This window comes from Xiphophorus couchianus, chromosome 20 (assembly GCF_001444195.1).
Source record: "Xiphophorus couchianus chromosome 20, X_couchianus-1.0, whole genome shotgun sequence".
Taxonomy (NCBI): Eukaryota; Metazoa; Chordata; class Actinopteri; order Cyprinodontiformes; family Poeciliidae; genus Xiphophorus; species Xiphophorus couchianus.
Genome location: NC_040247.1, coordinates 1,314,148 through 1,339,880, shown reverse-complemented (window position 1 = coordinate 1,339,880; position 25,733 = coordinate 1,314,148). Strand labels below are relative to the sequence as shown.

The 25,733-nt window shown below is 41.9% G+C and overlaps 2 protein-coding genes, 1 long non-coding RNA gene and 1 pseudogene across 4 annotated transcripts; 2 read left to right on the top strand and 2 right to left on the bottom strand.

Moving 5' to 3' along the window:
• Positions 1–1,373: 1,373 nt before the first annotated feature.
• On the top strand, positions 1,374–3,346 carry LOC114135429 (probable tRNA N6-adenosine threonylcarbamoyltransferase, mitochondrial). The gene is made up of 4 exons (XM_028002721.1): positions 1,374–1,406; positions 2,686–2,810; positions 2,886–2,957; positions 3,189–3,346. The coding sequence occupies exons 1-4, from the start codon at positions 1,374–1,376 to the stop codon at positions 3,271–3,273; spliced, it is 315 nt and encodes a 104-aa protein (XP_027858522.1). The 3' UTR covers positions 3,274–3,346.
• A 150-nt stretch (positions 3,347–3,496) lies between these two features.
• LOC114136316 (uncharacterized) lies at positions 3,497–3,669 on the bottom strand (annotated as a pseudogene).
• Positions 3,670–4,054: 385 nt separating this feature from the next.
• Positions 4,055–24,298, top strand: ip6k1 (inositol hexakisphosphate kinase 1). Of its 2 annotated transcripts, none has more exons than XM_028004156.1 (8): positions 4,055–4,156; positions 9,116–9,318; positions 10,114–10,240; positions 13,598–13,781; positions 14,720–14,898; positions 17,177–17,352; positions 19,357–19,590; positions 22,888–24,298. In XM_028004156.1, exons 2-8 carry the CDS (start codon positions 9,244–9,246, stop codon positions 23,266–23,268), a joined length of 1,356 nt encoding a protein of 451 aa, XP_027859957.1. In that variant the 5' UTR covers positions 4,055–4,156; positions 9,116–9,243; the 3' UTR covers positions 23,269–24,298. The 2 variants fall into 2 exon arrangements, with proteins under 2 accessions (XP_027859957.1, XP_027859956.1); XM_028004155.1 differs by lacking the exon at positions 4,055–4,156 and adding an exon at positions 4,174–4,426.
• LOC114136270 (uncharacterized) lies at positions 19,474–22,973 on the bottom strand. The gene is made up of 3 exons (XR_003593767.1): positions 22,858–22,973; positions 22,491–22,572; positions 19,474–19,577 (listed from the first exon to the last, which is right to left on the bottom strand). It is a non-coding gene; the product is annotated as an uncharacterized LOC114136270 (long non-coding RNA).
• Positions 24,299–25,733: the final 1,435 nt, after the last annotated feature.

The following is a 25,733-nucleotide window of genomic DNA, read 5'->3' as shown; positions in this document are numbered from 1 at the left end:
ATCTCGTTGGCAAACATTTCCAAATGGAGACAGATCATAAACCACTTCTGAGTCTTTTGGGTTCCCAGATGTTAGATGATCTTCCACCACGTATTCAGCGTTTTAGAATGCGTCTCATGAGATATTCTTATTCCATCTCATATGTGCCAGGGAAACATCTGTGGACAGCTGATACACTGTCACGTGCCCCTATGATAGAAAATTTATCAACAACTGAAGCAAAGTTGGTTGAAGATTCAAATATTTATGTAGATAATGTGATCCAAAACCTGCCTGCAAGCACTGGCTACCTTGAGGAGCTGAGACAGGAGCTGACGAGGGATAGTATATGTGCCCGTGTGATGCAGTTGTGTGAGGAAGGATGGCCTACACACTACAACAGTGAACCAGCACTCAGACTGTATTGGGCTGAAAAGGCATTTCTTACGGTGAATGATGGTCTTTTGTTAAGAGGAGAAAGACTTGTTATTCCTTCAACTATGAGAAATGATGTGCTCATGAAATTACATGAGGGACATCAGGGAGTGGTGAAATGCAGAGAACGTGCACAGCAGTCAGTGTGGTGGCCTGGACTGGGTCAGCAGCTAAAAGAACTGGTTCTAAAATGCCACACCTGCAACAGAGAGAAAGAGAATCCCACAGAGCCATTGATGCCATCACAGTATCCGGACAGACCATGGCAAAAACTTGGGGCCGATCTGTTTACTTTGCAAGGGAAAAATTATATTCTGGTTGTGGATTATGCATCAAGATTTGTGGAAATTGCTCAACTGAGTCCCACAAGATCAGCAGATGTGATTCCTCACCTGAAATCTGTGTTTGCACATCACGGCATTCCAGAAGTAATGATCACAGATAATGGTCCTCAGTTTTCCTGTGCTGCTTTTGCTACATTTGCTAAGTTATATGGGTTTAGCCATATTACAAGTAGCCCAAGATATCCACAAAGTAACGGGGAAGCTGAACTTGCAGTTAAAACCATAAAGAACTTGTTGAAGAAAGCAGCTGATCCATATCTAGCCTTACTCGCCTACAGAGCAACCCCACTTTGGAGTGGGTACAGTCCGGCGGAGCTCCTTATGGGAAGAAGGCTTCGCACGACTGTGCCAACACTTCCATCTTTGTTGAGGCCAGTTCTTCCAGACAGTAAGTTCATTGCTCAAAAAGAAAAGGAGAGAAGGATAAAGGATGCAGAGAGATATGATTCACGCCACAGAGCAAGAGTTCTTAGTAAACTTACTCCAGGACAAGGCGTGTGGATTAAAGATCAAGGCACAAGCGGAGCAGTGGTTACCAGTCATTCTACTCCACGGTCATACATTGTGGAAGGACCCCATGGATTGATTAGGCGAAATCGTCGTCATTTGGTTACCATGGAGCCTTCGACAGAGCCAGAGTACCGGAAGGTGATGTTGGTGCAGAACAAGTTACACCGAGTTCTGAGGAATCTTCACAGCAGAGCTTTCCTGAACTTTCACCTACTCCTAGAACCAGGTTTGGGAGACGGGTTGTGAAACCAGATAGACTGAATTTGTAGCTAAGGAAAATAAAATGATTGATGTAAATGTTATGCTAAAAATTTAAATATATATTTCTATTTATTGTAGCTTTTTCTTCTAGCTCTAGGTAGAAACAGACCTTCCAGCTATAGAGGCAGAATAATCCTCTAAGGTCTGTTGAATCAATGGTAGTCTACCCATTGATTCTAGAGAGGGGAGATGTGGTGTTAATGTTATGCATAGTTAAGACTACAAATGGCCACCTGTGGTGACGTCATGGAGCGACAGGCTTAAGTAGTCCAGGTGAGGCTGATTGTGGCATGAAGTCTGGCTGGATGTTTGGTGATCCGGGAATAAACTGATAACGATGATACAGTTCGACTCAGCGCATTTTTCTTAAAAACACCTGGCGAAGAGGACGCACCGGGCCGTCCTGTTCTGCAGAGCCAACCGACTGCTGCCGTCACAAAACCCGACGCTGGTGAGAAACCGTCCACTGGATCCGATTGTTTCTATTCCATCACATTCAGTTCAGTTAGCCGCCAACCAGAGCATCAAGATTTTCTGAGGAAACCAGCTGGGCTTCCAGTCTTTGACATGCAGCGATCACTCCTCCTGACCAGCAGGGGGCGACAGCAGACAGAGAAACTTTCCTTTAACAGGAAGAAACCTCCAGCAGAACCAGAACCACCACCGGCTCAGGCCCAGCAGCCATCAATACCTGCGTTTCCATTCACTGTACAATTATGCAAATTGGAATAAAAAATAAATAAATTAGCTTAAATGAAACAAGATAATTTCAGAAAAACTCATTTTTCAACAGAAAGTTTTTGCTCTAAGATGAGATGTTTTTCACCTGTACCAAAATTCACAAAACTACCATAGAAACATTTTTCACATCACGCAAGTCACATGATCAACAACAGGATGTTACTGCTGGCAGAAGCGACAAAGATGACGACAGGAAGTGGGATGAGGATTTTAATGATTCGTTGTGTGAACAAACTTTTGACTGCAGTCGTCTTGAAATTCTCTGCAGCCAAATATTTTATCTGCTGGGCAAGAAAACTAACTTCAGAATCAGTATCAGTTATTTACAAATTAAAATAAGAAAGCTGCAGTGTTTCCATAGCAACCCAGCATATCCAAACTTTTAGATTTGACCCAGAGTTTTTTCCAGGTGTAGTCTGGAGGTGTTCCCAGCAACCAGTACATCTGTAAAGCTCTGGCGGTCGTCGCCAAGGCGACCGGGTTGCGGCTGCTCTGCCCTCCGGCCCGGTTCTGCACCCATAACGGAGCGATGGTCGCCTGGTGAGTTCTGGTGAGTTCTGGTGGCGGTTGGAAATGAGTCCAGTTCACCTGAGGTGTTTGGTTTCCTCTCCGCAGGAACAGAATGGAGCGTCTGAGGGAAGGAACCGGGATCCTGGCGCCGGAGGTGGAGGTCAGCTACGAGCCCAGGTCAGTCAGAACCAGAACCAGTTCACGTTCTGGTCAGGGCTTCACTTCCTCTCATTCATATTTTAAAGAAAAAACTGTTGACAGTAGATTTTTGGATCATAAAATAACCAGTACATTCTACCGTACCGACCCGGTTCCTGCTGTACCGACCCGGTTCCTGCTGTTAGCAGATCAAACCCTCAGACTGACATGAGCTGCAGGTTCTGACCCGTTCTGCTGGTTCTGCTGCAGAGCTCCGCTGGGCGTGGACATCACAGCCGAGGTGAGGGACGCCGCCATCAGGCCGCCGCCCATCCGGATCAAGATCCCAGCCTGACCGGCAGAACTCCCTCTATCCAAACAGTGCAGATATGAGATGTTTATTTATTAATAAAGTATTTTAATATGAAGTTTTATGACTTATTTAAAGGAATCTGATCAGAAAGGAATAACCATGAGGTGTGAAGGGGGCGTCACCATCTAGGCCAAATACACCACCTTCAATCCTCAGAGCTAAAAAAAAGTAAAGGAGTACTCACTTTTAACCCAGATATTAACACCAGGGCAGAGCGCGAACGCAGGCCCCAACTACCATAAATTGTGCAGTTGAGATTCTCCCATGTGGAGAATTCACAGAGGTCAGATCGCCGCAGTGCAATGGCTGATCCTCACCCTGGAGATCCACCTACAGGATCATTTGATCAATGAAAGACTCGTCACGCCACACAGTTACTGTTGTTAGCTTGTCCGTGACAAAGTGGCACCATTCCAATCCGCTGGTTTCCAGCTGACCCTGTACCTGCATGTGAAAGAACGCTGGGTCCAAACTGACGGGCACACTTTGGCAGGCCCCGGTTAAATTTCTTCAGGAATTTTCTAGTTTAACCTTTTTGTTCATTTTTTTCTCTGTTGGCACCGTTGTCAATAAAGGTTGGTGAATTGAAGTAGGCACTTTACACATCCACTAAAGAAAATAGTTCCATAGCACATTTGAATAAGGAGGACTATATTTATTTATTTTCATTGAGAACGTTTGTGAGTGCTACATCGGTTTTATATCTGTTATAAACCGATGTAGCACTCTCAAAATTAATCTTGTGTTTCTTGGAAAATATAAAATTGTTAACTGCGGATGGATATGGGGTTTCAAAATCAAGCGTCTTTTCTTTAGCAGTCCGTTGGCGCGGAGTCTGCGGGTTGGCTGTCCTACGAAAGAATCTGTAAGTACATTTCTTCTGTCTGTTTTACCTGTATTGTATAAAATTTTAGGGAGAGATTTTAAATCGCTAGTTTAAAAAATTTGCTGCTCGTAACAGATCGGATGACCGGAGCGTAACGTCAGTCCGTGATGTTAGCTTGCACCGTTAGCATGCGAGGCTACTTAACGGCAACTAGACTCTGTGTAACGACAGTGTTTTCCGGGCGAGCCTTTCGGGTCAGAGCTGCTCTTAATGAAGGTGGAATTACGACGGACGATAGTATAAAACGAGGTGATGTTTTATTTTGAGTCAAAGCTTATTTAAATGCTGAAAGTGATCGACTTATTTCTCTTGCTGGTTGTCAGGCTAAGGTCAAGAAGCTGGCCAGTTCGGCAGCTAACGCTAACCGATACCTGTCTCTATAAACGTGTAATGTGGCAATAAGTCCTTCTGCTAGCGGATAATGGCCGAGCCTCTGGATCACACTGATCGGGAGTTAAGATGTTGAGATAAGATGTTGTTTCTCCAAAAGTTTCATTCGCTGGAAGCTACCTCTGTGTAAATATGATTGTACCAAAGACCAGAGGCGTTGGTAGGTTTTACCACCCGGGGACTCAGCCCTGCCAACACATATTTAACTATTTATAGGAATTTATTGATTTGAATAAATCAGTATTTGCTTGGATATATTATAATTACGGTACAATTTGCGTTTGCACTTTATCAATTAATTTTTATAAACATCTAAACACTGACATTTTAGCTTAAACAAGCTTTATATAATATAGGTGGTCTTTGATCATTCAAGTCCTTTGTGGTTTTATATGAATTACTATATTTTCTTGACTTAGTTTATTTATTTATATTTATATTAATCATTCAAATTGAAAAATACTTTGATTTATCCCAAAAGAAAATTAAATGTTATCCAAGTATCTTTAAAGAGAGTGGATGGTGATGCTGTGGGCATCAAGGAAGGACCTCCAGTAGCAGTCAGTTATGCAACGAATTTAAAAAATCCTCTGATTGAAGGCTGTTTCTGTATCACTGTCATGACATGCTGACAGATTCATTTTCATGCAGCAGAGACTATTTTCTATTATAACATGTCCCAGGTGACACGATCAGTTGTTGGCAATCACTGCTAATCCACCTCATTTGCTATCTGAATATACGGTTAGGAAGCCGGGAAGAGAAACATTGATTGATGGAAGAAATGCTTGAACCTCCTGCTCTGCATCCTTGAAGCCTCCTTTTCAACCCCTCTGGAGTTTGTGATGATAATTCAGGTGTTATTTTGAGTTTTTAGATGCTAATCCGCTTGTCCAAATTGTAAAAAACAATACCTTGTTGCCATGGTTACGTATGATAACAACTGTAAGAAGGCAAAGGTAAGATCAAAAATCCTTCCTGATGTAGAGTATCCAGAAACTGAGGGAATAATTCAACCAAAAAATAATTAGTAAAATAAGAACTATTGTAGCAGACCTTTATTTTTTGCTTGATTTTAAAAAACAAAATATCTCTGGTGTTTGGAATATTGATATAGATTTAGAAACAGTTTTGCTAATAATAATAATATTCAAATTTTTTATCTTTTGTGTGTGATTTCATGTTACTTAGGTGGAAAGATTTGTTTGCTAAAGTCTTGTTTTGAAACCTGCGTGCATTCAGGTTTCCTTCCTTGTTTACTTGCTCTACTTGAAAATCAGCAGTTTGATGATATTTGTTTGATTAGAAGGCTTGCATTATGCTGCTTGTGTTGTATTAATGCAGGGCTGCCTAGTCATGCTGCTTTATGAATGATCGTTTTATTAAATAGGTAGTGGCAGTTATCAGCTCGCACTGGGAGCTACTGGAAGCTTTAAACGGGATGCAGTGGCTTTTGTGGCTCCAGCATACTGCCAGATATTCTATTTTAATAACCTCTCACCTCTCAAACAGCTTGTTTTGGTTATTCAAGATGGTATCACAGCATTAGGAGGAAAGAAAAAGGATTATTTGCTTATTATTTACCAAGCATTTCTCTGGAAATCCAGGTAAAACATCCAAAGCTAGTAGATATTTTAAGCTCTGTGTAGTCAGTCATTGTCCAGTTAAATAGGAAAGTTATTTTTCTGAAACTTGGTTTGTATTCAAGCCAGAAAAGTAGAGCGCTTTGGAAATAATGGCTTGGACTCCCGCTGAGCTGTCTCCATATGTCCTGTCTCCTGCCACCATCCTTCTGGTGGGTTCTTTAATTTGCTCCTGACAACCGTCCTCTTGCAGTATTTTATATTTTGTTTCTATCTGACATGGGCTACTGTTTCAAAACAAACATGGCGGATGACACATCTGATTATTGCAGAAGTATTCAAAGGCTGCAGTAGGACTTACCGTGAGGTGTAGGAGCTATTTCTCTATTTTCAGTTAAAGGGCTAGGGTTAGGGTAACCCTAACATATCCAATCATCACTGTAATTTCAGTGTGTCCAATTATTGCAAGGATGCTATATTTGTGCCTCTCATAACAATAACATGTTTACCCAGTTGGAGAGACTCCAAACCAAACCTGATGATTTATGTTTCAGTGGCTGTGATGCTAAAACATTCAGAAAATGGCAGAACACTGGCTACAGCTCAAAAAAGAAAAGAAAATGTACCATATCGGCTGAAAAAGTATGTATCAATTAGGAATGGAAACGATTAACTATTTGGAGCTTCTCCCATGCATCAGAGGGCGCCGCTGGTCATCCTTAAGCAGAGCCAGTTGACACAGAAACAAAGATGGCGGGGCCATACCAGAACAGATGGAGTCTGGTGTGGGATGCAAAATTCAGTTTATGCGGTTCTGCTTAGAAAAATAAACGCATGACAAGATCATTAAGTTATTAGCTTAAAGGCACTCATTCAGCACCGTCAACTTTTCAACCAAAAATTTTTTTATCGAAGATGAGGATGTGATGATGACGGCAATTCAAAGGACAATACACAAAAAAACTGACATGACATAAAAACACGATGCCAATAAGCTCTGCTGATTTTGAGGGCTTTCTAAGTTTAATAACGGGAGAAAACCACATCTTTCTGTTTATTCAGTCTGTGTTGAACCCACAAAAAATGTTAAAATATAATGATGTGCTTCTTTTTTCAAATTCAGCATATGAAAACTGTAGCCCTTTATGTTATGGAAAGACGGTTTTCCATCCTGATAAAATGGGAAAAGTCGGGTTTTTAAGACAAATGTTTGAAGGTTGTACAACAACTCAAAGGACTTTAGACTACAGACAGATTCACAACACACACAGTCATGCACCATGATAGCGATACCATTTACAATAAATAAAGAACTAAACAGCATTAATTAGGGTTGGGCAATGTGGACTTAAAGTTTTATCATAATATTTTGTGGTATTATTTTTTAGGTAACTAAATAACTGACTATGCCATTGTAGCCCCACAAACACAAATCCTGCTCTTGCAAAACACTAACATTTACAATACTCTCCTTAAGGACTACAGCCACTTAAAAAGTGAGATTTATATTATAAACTGTACACAGTAATGGCATTTAATTATATTTTCAAATATAATCCCAACAATACGTACAATTTTAGGATGTTTTAAACATCATTATCGGGAATTTATTGTGACAACAATGAATCAAAATTCTTATCATGATAAGAAATCTATCACAATAAATAAAAAACAACACGATGGTGTTAATATTGTCCTGCGCCTTCCCAGCTGCTAGATGAATAAAATCATTATTTCTATTGAAACAATGAGGTTTTCTTCTGCTGGTTTGATCATTACTCTTGTTGCTTAAAGCAGATTTTTAAGCTCCATTAAACAAAAAGCACTTATGTTGTAAAATCCTGCTTGAGTTAAAGCGGAACTCACAATACAATATAGTCCAGGGGGATCTGGCACAGGAATCAGGTAAAATATGTTACACCATTAATTTGATTTAAAAAAAAAACAACAAAAAAACAACCACTCAATAAGAAATTTGTTGAGTTTTAGCAGCAATGATTTATTCAAAAAGAATTACAATACTAAGAAATAATAATAGTTATCTTAATAAATAGATCGATAACCAAAAATCCCTCAAAAAATAATTATAGGTTAGATTTAAATCACTCAGTTTGTATCAGCAAAGAACCTAATTAATTAAATGTCCAAAAATATTTTCCCGTTCTTTTTCAAAAAGATTACTGTCCCCAAAGGAGTTCCATATCCTCCAACAAAACCAAAGTCCTGGAAGTATTTCCCCGTTGTAATCCAAAGGCCCGATCCAAAATGAAAAATCCAAACGTCCAATCTTAATCTTAATATGCATTTCTAATATTGTATTTAAAAAGGCTTATAGGTGGTTAAATAAAAATCTGCAGAATGTGCCAATATTTTTATCAGATTTTACTCTGAGAATAATCAAAAGATTCATCGATTACTAGGTAATCATTAGTTGCAGTGCTGCTGTTTTGCATAGCTAACATGTTCCTGATCAGTGAAATAAACGGCAGCTCTTTGAAGGACACGACTCAGAGTTGACTTGAATTCAAAGTCCAAATAGATAGAAATTGTAAAACAAGATGGCGGCCCAGGGCGTGCTAGCGTCACTCTGGACTTTAGAAACCCCAGGAGTTCATTGAGAAAAAAAATCCAGATTTTCCAAACACTAAAAACCAAAAAAGTGATTAATCGATAAGATTGATTTATCGTCCCACCCCAGTTAAACGTGTCAACATGTCGGCTCTCCTGGAAGTCAGGTGACCTCGTCCTCCAGGCTACGACTGGAAGCTGGAGTCTGTTCAGATGTTTTCTACTCTGCTTCAATAGAAAACCGTTAATTGGATCTGGCGGTCCCTAGGAACCGTGTTTGGCCCCCTTCTGTTTTTAGGACACATTGTTTTAGCTTTTAGGGAACCAGAAAAGAGAACGCCTCTCTGATATTATGAATCATTAAGTCTCTGCTTTGTGTCACTTCCTTGCCTTGCAGTAAGCGGCGACCCCCCACTGACTGACACCCTGCGATTCCTGTGGTTCCCCCGCATCCAACTTCAGTGCGCCAGGGTTCTGTCGGTGGTTTGGACTCTCATTGGACGCTTTATTAAGTGGCCATTTGGTATGGCGCAGCGTCCCCCTGGGGCTGTACCTAACCCACAAGATGGAGGCGTTTCTCTGGAGCCCTTCATACACCAGGTGGGCTGCACCCTGAATACGAAGAACCTGACTTTTACACTGCAAAAACAGAAATTTTTCTAAGTCATTTTAGTTTCTAGTCCAAATGTATTAGTACCCTTGAATTAAGATACAGGAAACACAACTTATAAGTAACTTTTTATCAAGACATAGCAGCTTGTTTTCAGCCAATGATTCATTGACGAAAAAGTTCGAGTTCCATTGTCAGATGATTCCACTTAAAACACTTATGGGACATTTTCCCATAAGTGAAATAATCAGCCAGTGAATTTAGTACTTTTTCATCAATATTAAGGAATTATTAACTAAAAACACTTAAAAAAAATAAAATCCAGCTGTTTCCTGGCAATAAGTAAATGTTTTTTGTGTGTCTGGAAAATGAACTGTTTCAAAAACTTTCTAAATGTAACATCACAAATCAGCACCTAGCAACCCCAGCAGAGCTCCAGCATGTTTGGTCAGCTAGTTTTACCTAATTTTGGATTTAAAGTGACAGGACTCCCTAAAGCAGCTCAAAAGAGGCAGAACTGACCAGACTGAAATCTCATTATCCAAGAATCATTATGAACATGTTAGATATGTCCTAACAGGTCACCTTTAAAACAAACGCCTGTGTCTTGCTAAAAAGTTGTTTCTAAGTTAATTCAAGTTTCCTAAGATTTGCACTAGAAACTAGATTAAAAATACTTATAGATTTTGTGTTTTCGCAGTTCTTTGTTTAGTTCTGTACATCCAGTATGCCTGGCGGATTTTCATGCCTGTGTGTGTGTGGGCTTGTGTATGTGTGTGTTGCAGGTGGGGGGTCACACCAGCATGATGCGGTACGATGACCACACCGTGTGTAAGCCTCTGATCAGCAGAGAGCAGCACTTCTATGAGTCTCTGCCTCCTGAGATGAAGGAGTTCACTCCCGAGTATAAAGGTCAGTATCCGCTCTCTGATGTTTCGAATCAGAACCGCTGGGCTCTTCATGCCGACAGACCTCATCTCAGTGCAGCATTATGAAACCTGCAGCACACATTACTGGAGCTGAATTGATTAATCAATTATCAAAATAATCATCAATTAATTTAATAAGTCTCTCTGTGGTCCAGTAATTTTCGCTCAGCTCAGAATAACTCCCTGCTAAACGGCTGGAGTGGCAGAATGATGCAAAGGAGGAAGGAGATCTTAATGTCTAGTGGAAGAGGAGACGTAGCGGCTCTGTTCTCCATCAGCGGCTGCTGCTGGATCTGCCTGACAGCCTGATGATGTACAAACAAACCCAAACAAACGGCGACAGCTTTGGTCCTGTTCCCTGTTAGTAGAAATACTTCATGGTTGATGGAGCAGCCGTCTTATTAATCAGTCTGTTCAAAGGAGGAGAGCTTTTTGGGGGAACTTTTTTTTTTTAAAGCTGGCCTGTTATGCTTCCTTGAACAGGTTAGGATAGATCTGTACAAAACAAAACATGTTCATAACATTTTTTGCACAAGATAATTTTTAGATGGAGATTTTATTCTGCTCAGCTCTGCATATTTTGAGCTGGTTTAGGGCGTCCTGTCACTTTAAATCCAAATAATCTGCTGCTGGCCACGCCCCCAACTCAACATTTGTACTCCAACATAAAAATGGCTGCAAACAGGTAAACAATTATACAACTGTATAGCTTTGAAAAGCATCAGTGGAACCTCCTGCTCAACCAATAATAACGCAGCAAGTGGTTTCTGGACGGCAAATCAACAAGAAAACATTTGTTTTTTTCAGCAGCCACTGTACAGCGCAGCAGCGGTAAAACCAGCTGACTAAACGTGCTGGAACTCTGCTATTGTTGCTAGGTAACAGACCGGGTTGCTAGGCAATGGCAAAGTGTGACTCAAGATTCGAGAGATTTTTGAAATGGCTTGTTTTCCAGACACCAAAAAATACTAATGTATTACCAGAATTGGTTTGGTGTTTTTTTTAAGTGCTTGAGTTGTTTTTAGAAGCAGTAGAGTCCAAAACGGAAGTACAAAAACGTGCAAAATGTGAATTTTGCATAATAGTTCCCTTTAAAGATTTTGATTTTTTTTTTTTTTTTACTCATGACCTTAGCACCACGGCAGACAGAGAGGAAACCGTCCCATTGACCTGCTGCAATCATTCCCAAAACCAGGACACGACACAAACTGTGGAAACCCATTTCCTTACTGAGCGCTTTGTTAGAATAAATCACAGCAGCTTTAATGGGACAAATTCACAGTTTAAACAAACACGAATACTGAGATGAAGCTCTGAAAGCCAGACGTTCGGTTGTGTTTGGAGAAATTGCTCCATAATCATCTGAAATAATGCATGCAGTTTAGTGAGGTTATGTCCCTGGGAGGGATTGAAAAACTTTTAAAGAAAATGGATAAGAAGCGCAGACATGTTGGTGCTACTGGAGCACTTCCTGTTCCCACAGGATGCAAAAGGAAAAATCTTTAGTCTACTGGTAATGCAGGGATTTTCAAACCTCTCATTACATCGTGAAAAAAGTCTTATCCTGACAGCGACAACATCCCAAAGCTAAAAGTGTTCAGGATTGCTACTTTTACCATTTTCTCCACACTTGGATCCATGACATCAGCAATAAATATCAATAAATTTGATTAGATGCAGATCAGTGATAAAAATAATTTTCCTTTTGGTTCTGATGAATTTCAAAATGTGAAAACTTTTTTTATCATCAGTTTTATCACACAAATAACACAAAATATCAAAAATAAAACGAAAGTCCGATAACATGACAGCTGCTAATCCACCTCATTTGCTTTTGCTGCTCCTCGTTTTGAATCTGTCTGGCCGTTTGGGTAGAACTCTGGTGGAAATGAGGATACGATCTCTGATGGTTCCTCCTGTTCTGCATCCATCAAGATTTCCTTTTCAACTCCTCTGGGTTTTGGGGTAAAAAGTTCAGGTGTTATTTGAGTTTTTAGATTCTAATTAGCTGCTTCCATTTGTAAAAACAGTACCTTGTTACCATGGTTACACATCATAGTTGTCTAAAAGTTAAGAGCAAAATCCTCCCAAGCTGCACAGCATCCAGACCAGAGGGAATAATTGCAACCAGCGACTAAACCAAAAGAAATGAACAAAAGTCAAGAAAAAGAACCAATTAGAGCTGCTGTTGTAGCGATAACTATGGAGAAATATTTGTGTTTGCAGATTTTATTCCATCCATAGAAAAAAAAAACAACCTTCTGGGAATTCTCTAAAATCTGAGTCAGGAAGGTGAAGTTCAGGTATATTTGACTCCCTCTGCAGGTCTGACTCCGTTAGAGAAGCTGAATATTTTCTCCAGTGGTTCTGCATTCCCAGCAGTCCTCCCTGATGTTGACGGCCGCCCAGCCAGCCTACATTTAGCCCTGGATCCCTGCCTGCTGCCATTGTCCTGCTGATTAAATAACAGCAGACGGACAGCTGCCCAGGAGCAACTTTTCCAAGCCGTCACGGTTGTTTTGCCCACATATTTTCTGACACTATCTGATGAAACATTGCGCTGCTAAGTGGTTCTGCAGATGGAGGCGCATGTGCAGAAGATGCTGGCAGGTGGAAAGTTTAATTAATTACATGAAGGAGAAGCTGAGCTGACATTTATTGTGACATTATTATGAACGGAGGGAGTTCCCACCTGGTTTCTGTGGAAATAAATAGGAAAATTAGATCTGAAGCAGGAGGACTAAATGTTTGATTTGTTTGTTTTTGCCTCTGTGGGTGAGAGCGCTACCCAACACTCAGTCCAGCTTAGGAAAATCTGCCGGATTTGAATAAATGTCTAATCACACTGAGGATCTGAAGCACTTTTATAAACAACGTCTAGTTTCTACTGCAAATGTTTTATTCCACTTGAAATAAGACACAGCTAACAAGTAACTTTTCAACAAGATTTAAGAGCTTGTCTTAAGTCAATAGTTCTTGAGTATTGATGAAAAGGTTCTAGTTACTCTGGAACATCATTTCACTTGAAACATGGAAAAATGTCTTGTTATTAGTCATCATCAATATGCCAATCATCAATATTAAAAAATTATTTGCTTTAAACGAGTTCCTATAACTTACGGAAAAGTTCTCATGACGTCACACTTGTAGCTGACAGCCATCTTGGCAGGCAGTTGCAATGGGGTTGCTATGACAACAATAAACAAGTCACAAGCTTAGGACTAGGACTAATAAGATAAATATCGGTGATATTCACTGTAGAGCTTTCTGCCAAACTAGCAAAGTAGCTCAGCAGCTTTAAAACCAATTGTTTCTGATCGTCTCTGGTTCTGTCTGTCAGGCGTGGTCCTGGTGTGCTTCGAAGGCGACTCCGACGACTGCATCAACTGGGTGGCGTACCCCTATGTGGACAACATGGAGGACGTGACGGGGGAGCTGGAGGAGCAGGTCGAGGAGAGGGAGGAGCGGGCCGAGCAGAGGGAGGAGCAGAAGGAGGAGCGGGCCGAGCAGAGGGAGGAGCAGAGGCAAGTAAACAACTTGTTCACTTCATCACTAAGCTTCGCGTCCATTGCAAAACTTTACAAATATTCTGCTTATGTCAAAAAACACTTTTGTAATTGCGTAGTTTCAGTTAAATAAGAAACACTGCAGAAGAGTTTTCCCATGTTTTAGTTGCTTTTCTTTTCTTGAGTTTGTTCATGCTGTAAGTAATTTAGAAAATGCCGCACCATCGTTGTCCTACTACTTCCTGTCACCTTTTTCTTTGTCTTCTCCACAGTAGTAACTGTTGTTGATCACGTGACTCATGATGCAAATAAGTGTTTCCATTGCAATTTTGCAAAATAAACCAACTTCGATACAAAAACAAAAAATTACCTCATTCATTAAGCAAGCTGATTTTAGAAATGTCAAGTTGCTCGATTATAGACGAGTTGCAGCGTGACGTCACATGCGTAAGATCCTCCCTCCACCTCCCAGCTGGAGGGCAAAAAGCTGCTCGCTGGTGATGATTAGCATTGGTTTTAGCTGTTAAGTTGTCAATATAACGCGCTAAATTTTGAATGTATGCGTAATGTATAAAATAAAAATGAAGGTGGTGCTTTGCTACTAATTGTCAACACTGACAACTAGATAGCAAGGTCAGGAAAAAGTTTTAATTATAAAAAAATAAATATAAATAAAAAATAGCGAGGGAGAGGAAAGTAGCTCAGTTATGCTAGCTTGACTTTGACAAACTTAACATGTAGATGTGCTGCAGAATTCGGTGTTTCAGTTCAATTAAAAATTGTGCGAAATTTCCGGATGTAAACGATAACATGCAATATGTCTATATTGTTAATGGAAACGCAGCTACTGATAATGATAAAAAATTCACAAGATGTGCGATATATCGACTGTCGTTATTTATTTGAATGAACAACAGTTAATTAAATCACAATAACAACCTGCTTTCCTGCTTCAGTTCTGTGAAACAGAGTCCCCGGCTGGACCCAAAGGTCCGCTCGGACGTCCTGTTCCAGATGCTGGACTCGAACAGCGGCGCGGCCTCGGAGAAGATCAGCCTCAACCCCTGGAGCCTGGTGTGCCACAAGCAGCAGCTCAACCGCATGAGATCCGAGTCCAAGGACCGCAAGCCCTTCAGTATCCTTCGTCCATCCGCCGGGACAGCCTGCACTCACCGTGACTCACTGGACACTTCGTTAGGCTCCGCTGTGGAATCACCTGTTTAACTCGGCCAATCACATCGCAGCAACTCAAAGCACAGGAGCTTCATGGAGTCTTTTTGTTTTGCAGTTCCTTCAGAATTTCATAATATTTTTTGTGATTTTATTTTATTTTTTCCTAATCAGAATTACTGATTTTTTTAAGTGCTACTTTAGAAATATTTGCAGGGACTTCTGCAGCATTTTTTTCATTAAACCCCTTCCAAAAAACTACATATACAAGAAAAAATATAAGAAATAAAAACAGCAAACAGGCAAATTAAACTAGGTCGATTTCTGTACCATAACTGAGGCGGAGGCAGCAGGTTAGTAGAAGTAAGAAATACTGCCACCTGCAGGTGGGAGTTAGCGTCACTTTAACCCAGGGGAGCCCAAAGTCAGACCTCGAGGGCCGGCATCCTGTTTTAGTTCTGTCCCTGGTTTTAGTAACAACCTTTTCAGCAGGTCAGTGTTCTTCTTAGGCCTCTAATGAGCCATCATTGGATCCAGGTGCGTTAAACCAGGGAGAGACTAGAACATCAATCATCAATCAAATTTTATTTGTATAGCACATTTCAGCAGCAAGGCATTTCAAAGTGCTTTACATCATAACAAACACAGAAACACAATGCAGCATAGAACCAAAAATCAAAACACAGCATTAAGTCAAGTTCCATCAATAAATTTGTAATTGATTACGCTTCAAATACAATCCTAAACAGGAGGGTTTTTAGTTGAGATTTAAAGGAAGTCAGTGTTTCAGTTGTTTTACAGTTTTCTGGAAGTTTGTTCCAAATTTGTGGTGCATAGATGCTGAAAGCTGCTTCTCCTCGTTTGGTTCTGGTTCTGGGGATGCAGAGCAGACCAGAACCAGAACATGCAGGTTGCCGGGCCTCCAGGACCCACTTTGGGCTCCCCTGCTTTTACCCGATGGTGGTGTTGGTTTCTTTGTTTTTTTTACCTTACCACCACTTTTTTTGTGAAAATTTTGCAATGAACTCACAATCATTCACTAGTGCAAATAAATACATAAATCTGCATAAATATTTGCAATCTTCATAAACTGGAGTGTAATTATTTTTAGCTTATTTTAATTGAACTTCTTAAAAAGACAAATTAAACCAAGAATTATGAAAAATATTATGTGTTTATCGTTCTAAGACTATGGCGTTTTTAATACCTAAATTTTATTTAAGCAACAAATATAGATCACTTTTGGCACAAAATGACATAAGCCATTATTTTTGGAAGGCGATTATATTCGTACAGTTAAAAACAACAGAGACACAAAAAATCTCTTAACTTCATTTTTAAACGTTTGTTTTTACCCACAAATTATTAAAAACTATAAAAACTCATGTCCCTTAATTTGAAGGAGCAAAATTAGAAAAAAAGATTCTCATCTATCAACATTTTAAAAGTACTTAAAGTCGTAGACAGAATATTTTTTTTAAACACATCTGGATCGGGCGTGCCGTGGTGGCGAAGGGGTCAGCGCGACCCACATTCAGGCAAACGTAGCCTCGACGCGGCTGTCGCGGGTTCGACTCCCAGATCCGACGACGTTTACCGCATGTCTTCCCCCTTTCCTGTCAGCCTACTTTGAAAAAAAGGGACACTAGAGCTCACAAAAGACCCCTTGTGGGGCGAAAAAACAAAAAAACACATCTGGATCGATTCAATTAGTAAAACTTGCTTGATTGTTTTTTCAGGGTATCAAAATGGTTGACAAAATTCATATAATATCAGTAAATATCAGGCATTGTTCATAACAGAAGTATAAATATGGAATATTGGAATCGGCTGAAATTTTCAAGCCCGTAAATCCCAACTTTTGATGTAAAAGAAAGCAAAAATCTTTTTAAATCAAATATTTATTTTTTTTTATCGCCCCGCAAGGGGTCTTTTTTTTTTTTTTTTTCTTTGTGGGCTCTAGTGTCCCTTTTTCAAAGTGGGCTGACAGGAAAGGGGGAAGGAGAGGGGGAAGACATGCGGTAAACGTCGTCGGGTCCGGGAGTCGAACCCGTGACAGCCGCGTCGAGGCCACGTTGCCTTCAAATGTGGGTCGCGCCAACCCCTCCGCCACCACGACACGCCCCCTAAATCAAATATATTTGTATATTTTTCCAACTGACATTCTTAAAACTAGATCAGAGTCAGTCTGCGGTCGATGAAATCCTCCAGGTTTTATTCCCTAACTGCGGCGTCTCAACCAGAGGGCCTGCTGCTGGAGAACATCGTCCACCCCTTCTCCTTCCCCTGCATCCTGGACCTGAAGATGGGAACCCGGCAGCACGGCGACGATGCCTCGGAGGAGAAGGCGGCCCGGCAGATAAAAAAATGCGAACAGACCACTTCGGCGAAGCTGGGCGTCAGACTGTGTGGCATGCAGGTAGAATGGCGAAGGAAACGCATCAGGATGCAGCTACGGAAACTCCTATCAGTCCATCTTTCATTAACCCAACGTCACGCTTCACTCAGCTGCAGAAAAGTGGACAGAATTGTCATGATTTCAGCCCTTCAGCTCTACCTTGACTGTGCTGATTACTCATTTCCCTCACCTGCACTGAGCTGCTCCCTATTTAAACAGCTGTTGTCACCAGCTCAGTGCGAGATCATCTGTTGCTACTGTCACAGCTTTCAAGCCTTGTCTCATGTTCCAAATAGTTTTCTGGTTTTCTGACCCTGCCTCCTGCCTTCTGGTTACTGGATTTTCATTGCCTGAGACCCTCCCGTGCATGACCCCGGACCATTTCACGACTCAGCCTCTGGTTGGTGGATTTTATCCCTGTCTTCTGTTTGTCCCGCGGACCTCCCATTGTCCACTCACCCAACCCTCCCCCAGCTGGACTCCTGACCCCTGTGGATCCCCCATCCCTGACCCACCAGTGTGATCACAGCCTGCTACATCATTATTTTTGTAATAAAACCTTTGGTGAACCGTCCTCTTGTTTTGGCTGCGTTTTGGGTTCTGGCTGATTTTGCTCTTAACGTCACAAGAATAGCTTAAATTGAAAATGCTACGTTCAATTTTTATTCAGTTTCCAGCTTCTGCTGAATTAGAGAATACATCATTTATTTCCTCTACTTTTAAAGCGGCAGTATTATGTAACGGTAACCTTTTTGGGCATTAGCTCATGTTAGAATGTTATTCCCTCATCAGAAAAAACCGGAGTGTTGCTTTGATTCTTTGATGTTTGCAAAATCCTTTAATCTCCATGGCAACCATTCAGCAGTGCAAAGCGCCTGGGTGGACCTAGCCCCACCTTCCAGGTACAGCTCCTCCTCAGAGCTGCAGTTTCCGACCTCCCCTGTTCCGCCTCAGCTCCTTCAGACTAGCCAGCAGCAATTAGCAAACACCTGGTGGAACTGCTGAGCTCATTATAGGAGCTACTTCTCACTGAAACATTGGTAAAAAAGTTGCTAAAGGGTTAATAGAGGAGCCATGCAGTGATGACGTCCTGAAGGTGAAGTTTCAAAAAGAGCAGGAGTTTCTTAAAGAGACAGGCCCAATTTCAAGGCCTTAAATCAGGAAGTGAAATTTCTTTTCAGTCATGTGTGATATTTATGTATAATTTTTATAACAAGTTGAAAGTAACATAGTTTCTTGATTATGATATAGATTGGCACTGTGTGCCTGGTAAATACATAATACTGCCCATTTAAAGAGGACCTATTATGTAAAATTCACACTTTGCACATTTTTGGTCCTTTGTTTGGGTTTCTACTGCTTCTAAAAAAAAACAGCCCAGGCCCTTAAAAGAAACCCACCCAGCTGTGTTTCTTTGGCAATAAGTTAATGTTTTCTGGTGTCTGGAAAATAAGCCATTTCTAAAACCTCCTGATTGTTGAGCCACAATCTTAGGTGCTGTTACCTAGCCACCCAGCCTGTTACCTAGCAACCCAGGCTGAGCTCAGAACATTTGGTCAGCTGGTTTTATCGCTACATGTGCTGTACAATGGCTGCTGGAAAACACAAGTGTTTTGTTGGTGACTTACCATCCAGAAACCACTTGCTGCATTTTTATTGACTGTGTAGGAGGCTTCATTTCTGCTTTTCAAAGATGTGTTGTTGTATGATTGTGCATCTGTTTGCAGCCATTTTTACATGTGAGTATAAACGTTGAGTTGGCCAGCAGCAGCTTGTTTGGATTTAATGTGACAGGACGCCCTAGAACAGCTCACAATAGGCAGAACTGAGCAGATTAAAATCTCGTTATCTAAGAATCATTTTGTGCTAAAAAGGTAATGAGCATGTGTTGTTTAGACCGATCCTAACTTGTTCAAGGAAGCGTAATAGCTCACCTTTAAAACCTCACAGAGCTGCAGCAGGTATTACTGTCTGCAGAGCGATTTTGGTGATGAATTATTTAAACGCCGCCCTCTCCCCCTGCAGGTGTACCAGCCGACCACCGGCGTCTTCCTCTACAGGGACAAGTTCTACGGGCGCGGCCTATCGGTCGAAGGCTTCCGCCAGGCGCTCTCCCAGTTCCTGGACAGCGGGAAGGGCCTGAGGCGGGATGTCTTTGAGCCGATCCTGAAAAAGCTCTGCAGCCTGAAGGTGGTGCTAGAGAGGCAGGAGTCCTACCGCTTCTACTCTTCCTCGCTGCTCATCATCTACGAGGGAAAGGTGAGCAGGTTTCTAATTAAGTCTTTATTATGTAATTATTTATAAGAGATCGCTGTGGTGGATTAGCGGATTAGCTACCGCTGCTATTAGCTAAGCTAGCAGTGCGGTGGTTGATTAGCTCATTTAAACACTACTCACTCTACTGATGATCTGTCAGTTGATATTTAGGTTCCCTTTTTATTTATTTTTTATATTATTGTACTTTTTTAACTGAACTGAAGCACAGAATTCTGCAGCACATCTATAAGTTAAAGTTGTCAAAGTCAAGCTAGCATAGCAAACTTACTTCCTTATCCCTTGCTGTTTCTAAACTAACACTTCCTGATCTTATTGTCTAGTTCTTGTCATGTTAACAAGTAACAGCAAAGCGCTGCTTCCCTTTTTTCTTCCATACATTTAAGATTTAGCATGTTATGTTGACAACTTGACAGTAAAGCTAATGCTAGCCATCGTCAGTGAGAATTTTTTAATATTAAATGATTTACATTTTGTTCAGTTACTAAGTACTTCAGTTGCCTTCTTGCCAAATACTTTTTTACTCTTATTGAGTAATTTTGTTTTAGACGTCTAAGTAAAAAGTAAAGTAAAATGTCATTCTCTTATTTTTACAATTTTTGGATACTCTACCTGTTTCTGACTGAAATGAAGCTCAGATTAATTTTTTTAATGAAAGTTTCGCTGAGTCGTTCCCTCCCAGCGGTGTGACGTCTCAGGTTTGAGTTTCCGAATGAAAAACTACAGACTGACATTTTTCTGCTTCTATTTTTGGTCTGTAACTCCTGAGGGAGACACGCTTCAAGAATAAAATGAGACGACATGGAGCTGAGACTGAACCCAAACTATCAGCCTCTGGAAGGGAACGGGCTAAATAAAGAAACTCGCATCAGAACCGAGCAGAACCGCGGTTCAGATGATCCTCTGTAGGTTCACTGCTGAGGAAATCTGTTAAGATTTCAATGATTAAATCGTCATTTTTACAACTCTTCCTTTGTAATTCAGGACTGACACATAATTATTAACACATACGCTGGCAGGAGTGTTTCTGGACATTTTCAATCTGTCCCTGCAGCTCGCCACGGTTCCTGAGTGTCTCAAGTCTTCCAAAATCATCCCTGTACCGAAGAAGAGGTCCATCACCAGCCTGAACGATTACCGGCCCGTCGTTCTGACCCCGGTGATCATGAAGTGCTTTGAGAGGATTCTTCTGAGGTACATCAGAGACTTCATCCCCGCAAACCTGGACAGCCTTCAGTTCGCCTACAGAGCGAACCGGTCAACAGAGGATGCTGTCTCCATCACTCTGCACACAGCCCTGACCCATCTGCAGCATCCCAACACCTACGTCAGGATGCTATTTGTAGACTTAAGCTCAGCATTTAATACCGTCATCCCAGACAAGCTGGTGCTGAAGTTACTCGAGGTGGGGCTGCCCGCTTCACTGTGCCACTGGATCAGAGACTTCCTCACCAACAGGCCTCAGGTGGTGAGAATAAGTGGCTCAACATTGTCCCCACTGGTCCTCAACACAGGCACGCCGCAGGGCTGTGTGCTCAGCCCAGCTCTCTTCACCCTGTTTACACACGACTGCGTGGCCATCCACCCCACCAACACAGTCGTGAAGTACGCGGACGACACAACAGTAGTGGGTCTCATTTCAGACAACAACGAGACCCACTACAGAGAGGAGATTCTGCAGCTCACTCAGTGGTGTTCAGCCAACAACTTGGTGCTGAACACAGAGAAGACCAAGGAGGTCATTGTGGACTACAGAAGGTCCAGGAGGACGGATCACACTCCCCTTCTCATAGATGGAGAAGTGGTGGAACGTGTGGACAACATCAAGTTCCTGGGCCTCCACATCATGTCTGACCTCTCCTGGAACACAAACACCTCCCACCTGGTGAAGAAAGCACAACAAAGGCTCTTCTTCAGGAAACTGAGACGGGCTGGACTTTCCTCACGGCTGCTCGTGAACTTTTACAGGGCGATGATCGAGAGCATCCTCTGCCTCAACATGACTGTGTGGTATGGTAGCTGCACAGCATTGGAGAGGAAACAACTGACACGGGTGGTGAGAACAGCACAAGGCATTGTGGGATGCCCCCTCCCAGACCTGGACTCCATTTACACAGACCGGGTCAAGAAGAGAGCTGGATCCATAGCCATGGATTCCAGCCACCCGGGCCACAGACTGTTTGTGCCGCTGCCATCAGGCAAGCGGTTCAGGAATATACGGACTACAACAAACAGACTGAGAAACAGTTTCTTCCCCACAGCCGTCAGAGCCATTACTCCCTGCCGCCCCCCCCTCCCACACATATCATAACCTCGCAGTCACACATACATATCCCCCACCCCCACACAGCCATATTGTTCTGCACTTTGCACTGTCACATTATCTGTACTTTGCCATAATTGGACCTGCTGCTACTTCTTTGGTGTGGTTGAGGGCCTTTAGTTAATTTAGTTGTATATATTGTTATTATTATTATTGTGTGTTTGCTTATTTATACTGTATATATTTGACCTTTTGCACGGGAGCTGCAATGGAAATTTTGTTGAATTCTGTTCAATGACAATAAATGCTATCTATCTATCTATCTATCTATCTATCTATCTATCTATCTATCTATCTATCTATCTATCTATCTATCTATCTATCTATCTATAAGTAGCTGCTCCAGCTAATTTAACAAGTTTCCACTGTAATGTTTTAGGTCTTATGAGTAAATCTGTTACAAAGATACAAACCATACTAAAAAGAATGTACTATAAAAATATGTTTATTTCTGAAAATTCAAAGGATTTAGTCTCCCGTTGGAAAATAAATGGTAATACTGACTCTAGAATCAATAACTAAACTAATAATAATCACAGTAATGTAATAAATTAATAGGTACCACTGACGCCTTGTAGTAAGAAGGTTCTGGGTTTGAACCCGGCCTGCGTTCCTCCCCGGGTTTTCCAGTTTTCTCCCACAATCTGAAAACAGGACAGTTTTTACACCTGATAGACTCGGCTTGATTTGGGAACAAAATGTCAACATTTCTTACATTTTCAGCTGCTGTGGAGTCAAACCAGTTCCCCTCCTCACCTGAGGGGGCGCTGCACCAAGGACCACTGAAGGAAACAACATGAAAGAGGAAACAGCTTTTGCAGTTAGTTTGGATGGTTTGACTCAGAGCAGCTGAAATGTAACAACTGTTACGGGACTATAAGGTGAAACCTTCCTGGTTCTGTTAGTTTATAAACCGGACCGTTTCGGACCTGATTGACTGACTTCTCGATCTGCTGCAGGAGTCTGAAGCCGCCCCGCCGCCCGGCCCTGGGCAGAGCGCCGCCCCTGCAGACATCCACGCTGCTCCCTTGGACCTGGAGCCTCTGTCCTCTCAGGGACCCGGACATTCGGCGCCAGACGCCCCCCCCCCTCCCTTCCCGCCCAGCGTGACAGACTGCTGCCCCTTTGTGCCCTGCCCCCCATCAAAATGTCCCTCCCCGCTGCCGCTGCCTCAGCAGCTCCCTCTGGTGGACATGCGCATGATTGACTTTGCCCACTCCACCTTCAGGGGTTTCCTCGACGATAAGGTCCTGCACAAAGGCCCGGACCAGGGCTACCTGTTTGGACTGGAGAACTTCATTCATATTATAAAGGACTTTCGAGATGAGAACCTGCCGTAGCTCCAGAGGCAGGAGGTTCTGGAGCTACGGCAGGTTCTGTTCTGTTCTGTTCAATAAACCACCAAAAAACGTCCTCCCACTCTAGAGACTTATCGGTCTTTAAGCAAACACACACACACACACCTCTTACTGTGAGTCCATTCAGGTCAGACTGCACCGAGGAGACGGGACGGCGCCGCCAAAATGGCCGCACACCAAACTATGACCTCCGTGGTTTAAAGTTTTCCCTCACCATCACACATCAATGCCTAACCACAGAGCGGCGGTGACATCACAGCAGGTGGCCCACCGCCGTCCTGAGGGGATTTTAACTGCTTTAATCCAGAACGGTGCCAGTTCTGATACAAAGTTAGAAACAGCAGCTGAAACTACAGAGAAAGGTTTTAATTGTGCATAAATGTAAAAAAAGCTGCGACTGCAACCAGCCGGCTGGCAGAAGAAGGGAACCGGTGTGGCCACTAGGGGGAGTGTTTTTCTAGATTAAAGCGTCTTTAAGGGAAACTCAAAATTCAGAGGATTTTTCTCGTCCTGTCGGTCGGACTCAACCACATCCTGGGAACATTGTGATTGGACGAAACGTCCACTGACCGACCAATCAGCTCCTCCTCCTGGTTCTCAGAAACCAAAACCCACAACAGCAAATAGGGGCCAAAAAGAACTAAATATCCACTGAAAAACTCAGACATTAACAGAGTAATTTCAGAAGTTTTCTAGAAAAAACAAGGACATTTCTGATCTCCAAAAGTCTAAAATGTGCAAGAAAGAAAAATCTTAATTTTTTCTAGAAAACATTGTGGAAAATTTTCCATTTTCTCCAAACCAAATTTGCAAAAATGTTTACTTTTGAAACTCCAAATTTCCAAAAGAAATTGCCATTTGAAATTTAGTTTTTTTCTAGATCATTTCTGATATTAATCTCAAAAGTTTTTGTTTTGTTTTTTGGCAGGAATCTACTCGTTTCTTTTTTCTAACCATATCGGCCCCAATACGCCGCGGTAGAACCCGTATAACCTCGGAAATGAAAGAAGAAACACACTAAGGGGGCGCGCTGTGGTGGCGTAGGGGATAGCGCGACCCACGTTTGGAGGCCTTGAGTCCTCGCCGTGGGTTCGATTCCCGGACCCGGCGATATTTGCCGCATGTCTTCCCCCTTTCCTGTCAGCCTACTTTCCTATAAGAGACACTAGAGCCACAAAAGACCCTGGAGGGGAGAAAAAAGAGACACAGGCCCAATTTCAAGGCGATGAATTACAAGTAAAATTTCTTTTAAGTCATATTTTATGTGAAACATTTTAATAACAACTGAAGGTAACATAGTTACCTGATTAAGCAGTAAACTGGCACTATGTGCCTGAAAACACATAATGCTGTCCCTATAAACTTCATTCTGGTCGCAGCAGAAACGCCCGTATATCTGATCATCATCAGCTGCTGCAGCTGCAGCGTGTGCAGAGGGAGTGGAGCAGCATAAACAGGATGCCGGCGTCTCTTTCCTCTTATCTGTGTCTCACATGTGTTGGTGAGGCTGTGAACGGGCCAGCTGATGCAGCATGTGTGAATACCGAGTCAGTGTGTGTGTGTGTGTGTGTGTGTCTGCGTCTTACTGACCAGACAGATTTGTATATTTATATTTATGTTTGTCTGTTTTCAGTTACAGTGAGCGACACTTTTTTTATTAAACATTGTAAGCAGATTTAATGTTGAGATGAGAAACGTGTTTAAATCACAGAGGCGTTTTAAAGGAATTCAGTCGCAACACAATCGTCTCTTCCTGTGAAAACTGAAAGTTGTCATGAGTTGTAATAGAGAAATGGAATCAACTTTACTGGCCATGTTTGTTTATAAACCATGAATTTTATTTCACATTTTCACAGCATTCAGACACGAAAGGTGACCAACGGTACTTTATGGGTTACAAAACATGTTAATTACATTTATTGCATAAAATTATTCCTACATAATCAGATTTCAGTCTCTTTGGCAGATGCGTAATTATACAACGGTGTATCTTTGAAAAGCAGAAGTGGAGCCTCCAGCACAACAAACAAGGATCCAGTAAGTGGTTTCAGGATGGTAATTTAACAACAAAACACTTGTCTTTGCCAGCAGCCATTGTACAGTGCATACAGTGTTAAAATTAACTGACCAAACATGCTGGAGCTCAGCTTAGAAAATCCATGTGAACTCTGGTGCGCATTGAATGTATATGTGAACGACAAGTGGACCAGACATCGTTCCAAAAGGAAGAAGTGGACTACAGCGCAGGGCATTCTGGGTAAATACAACCAAAACAAACACATTAGGCTAATGCTTGTTGGAGAAATCCTCCAATCACTAAAATTTAAATCCACTCCATTTTTGTTTGCGTTTCGTAAAGAAGGAAGTTGAGCTCAGTGTCTTCTTCAGAGGTTATCGTGTATTCTCCTTCAGTAGTTCTTGGTGCAGTGCCCCCACAGGTGAGGAGT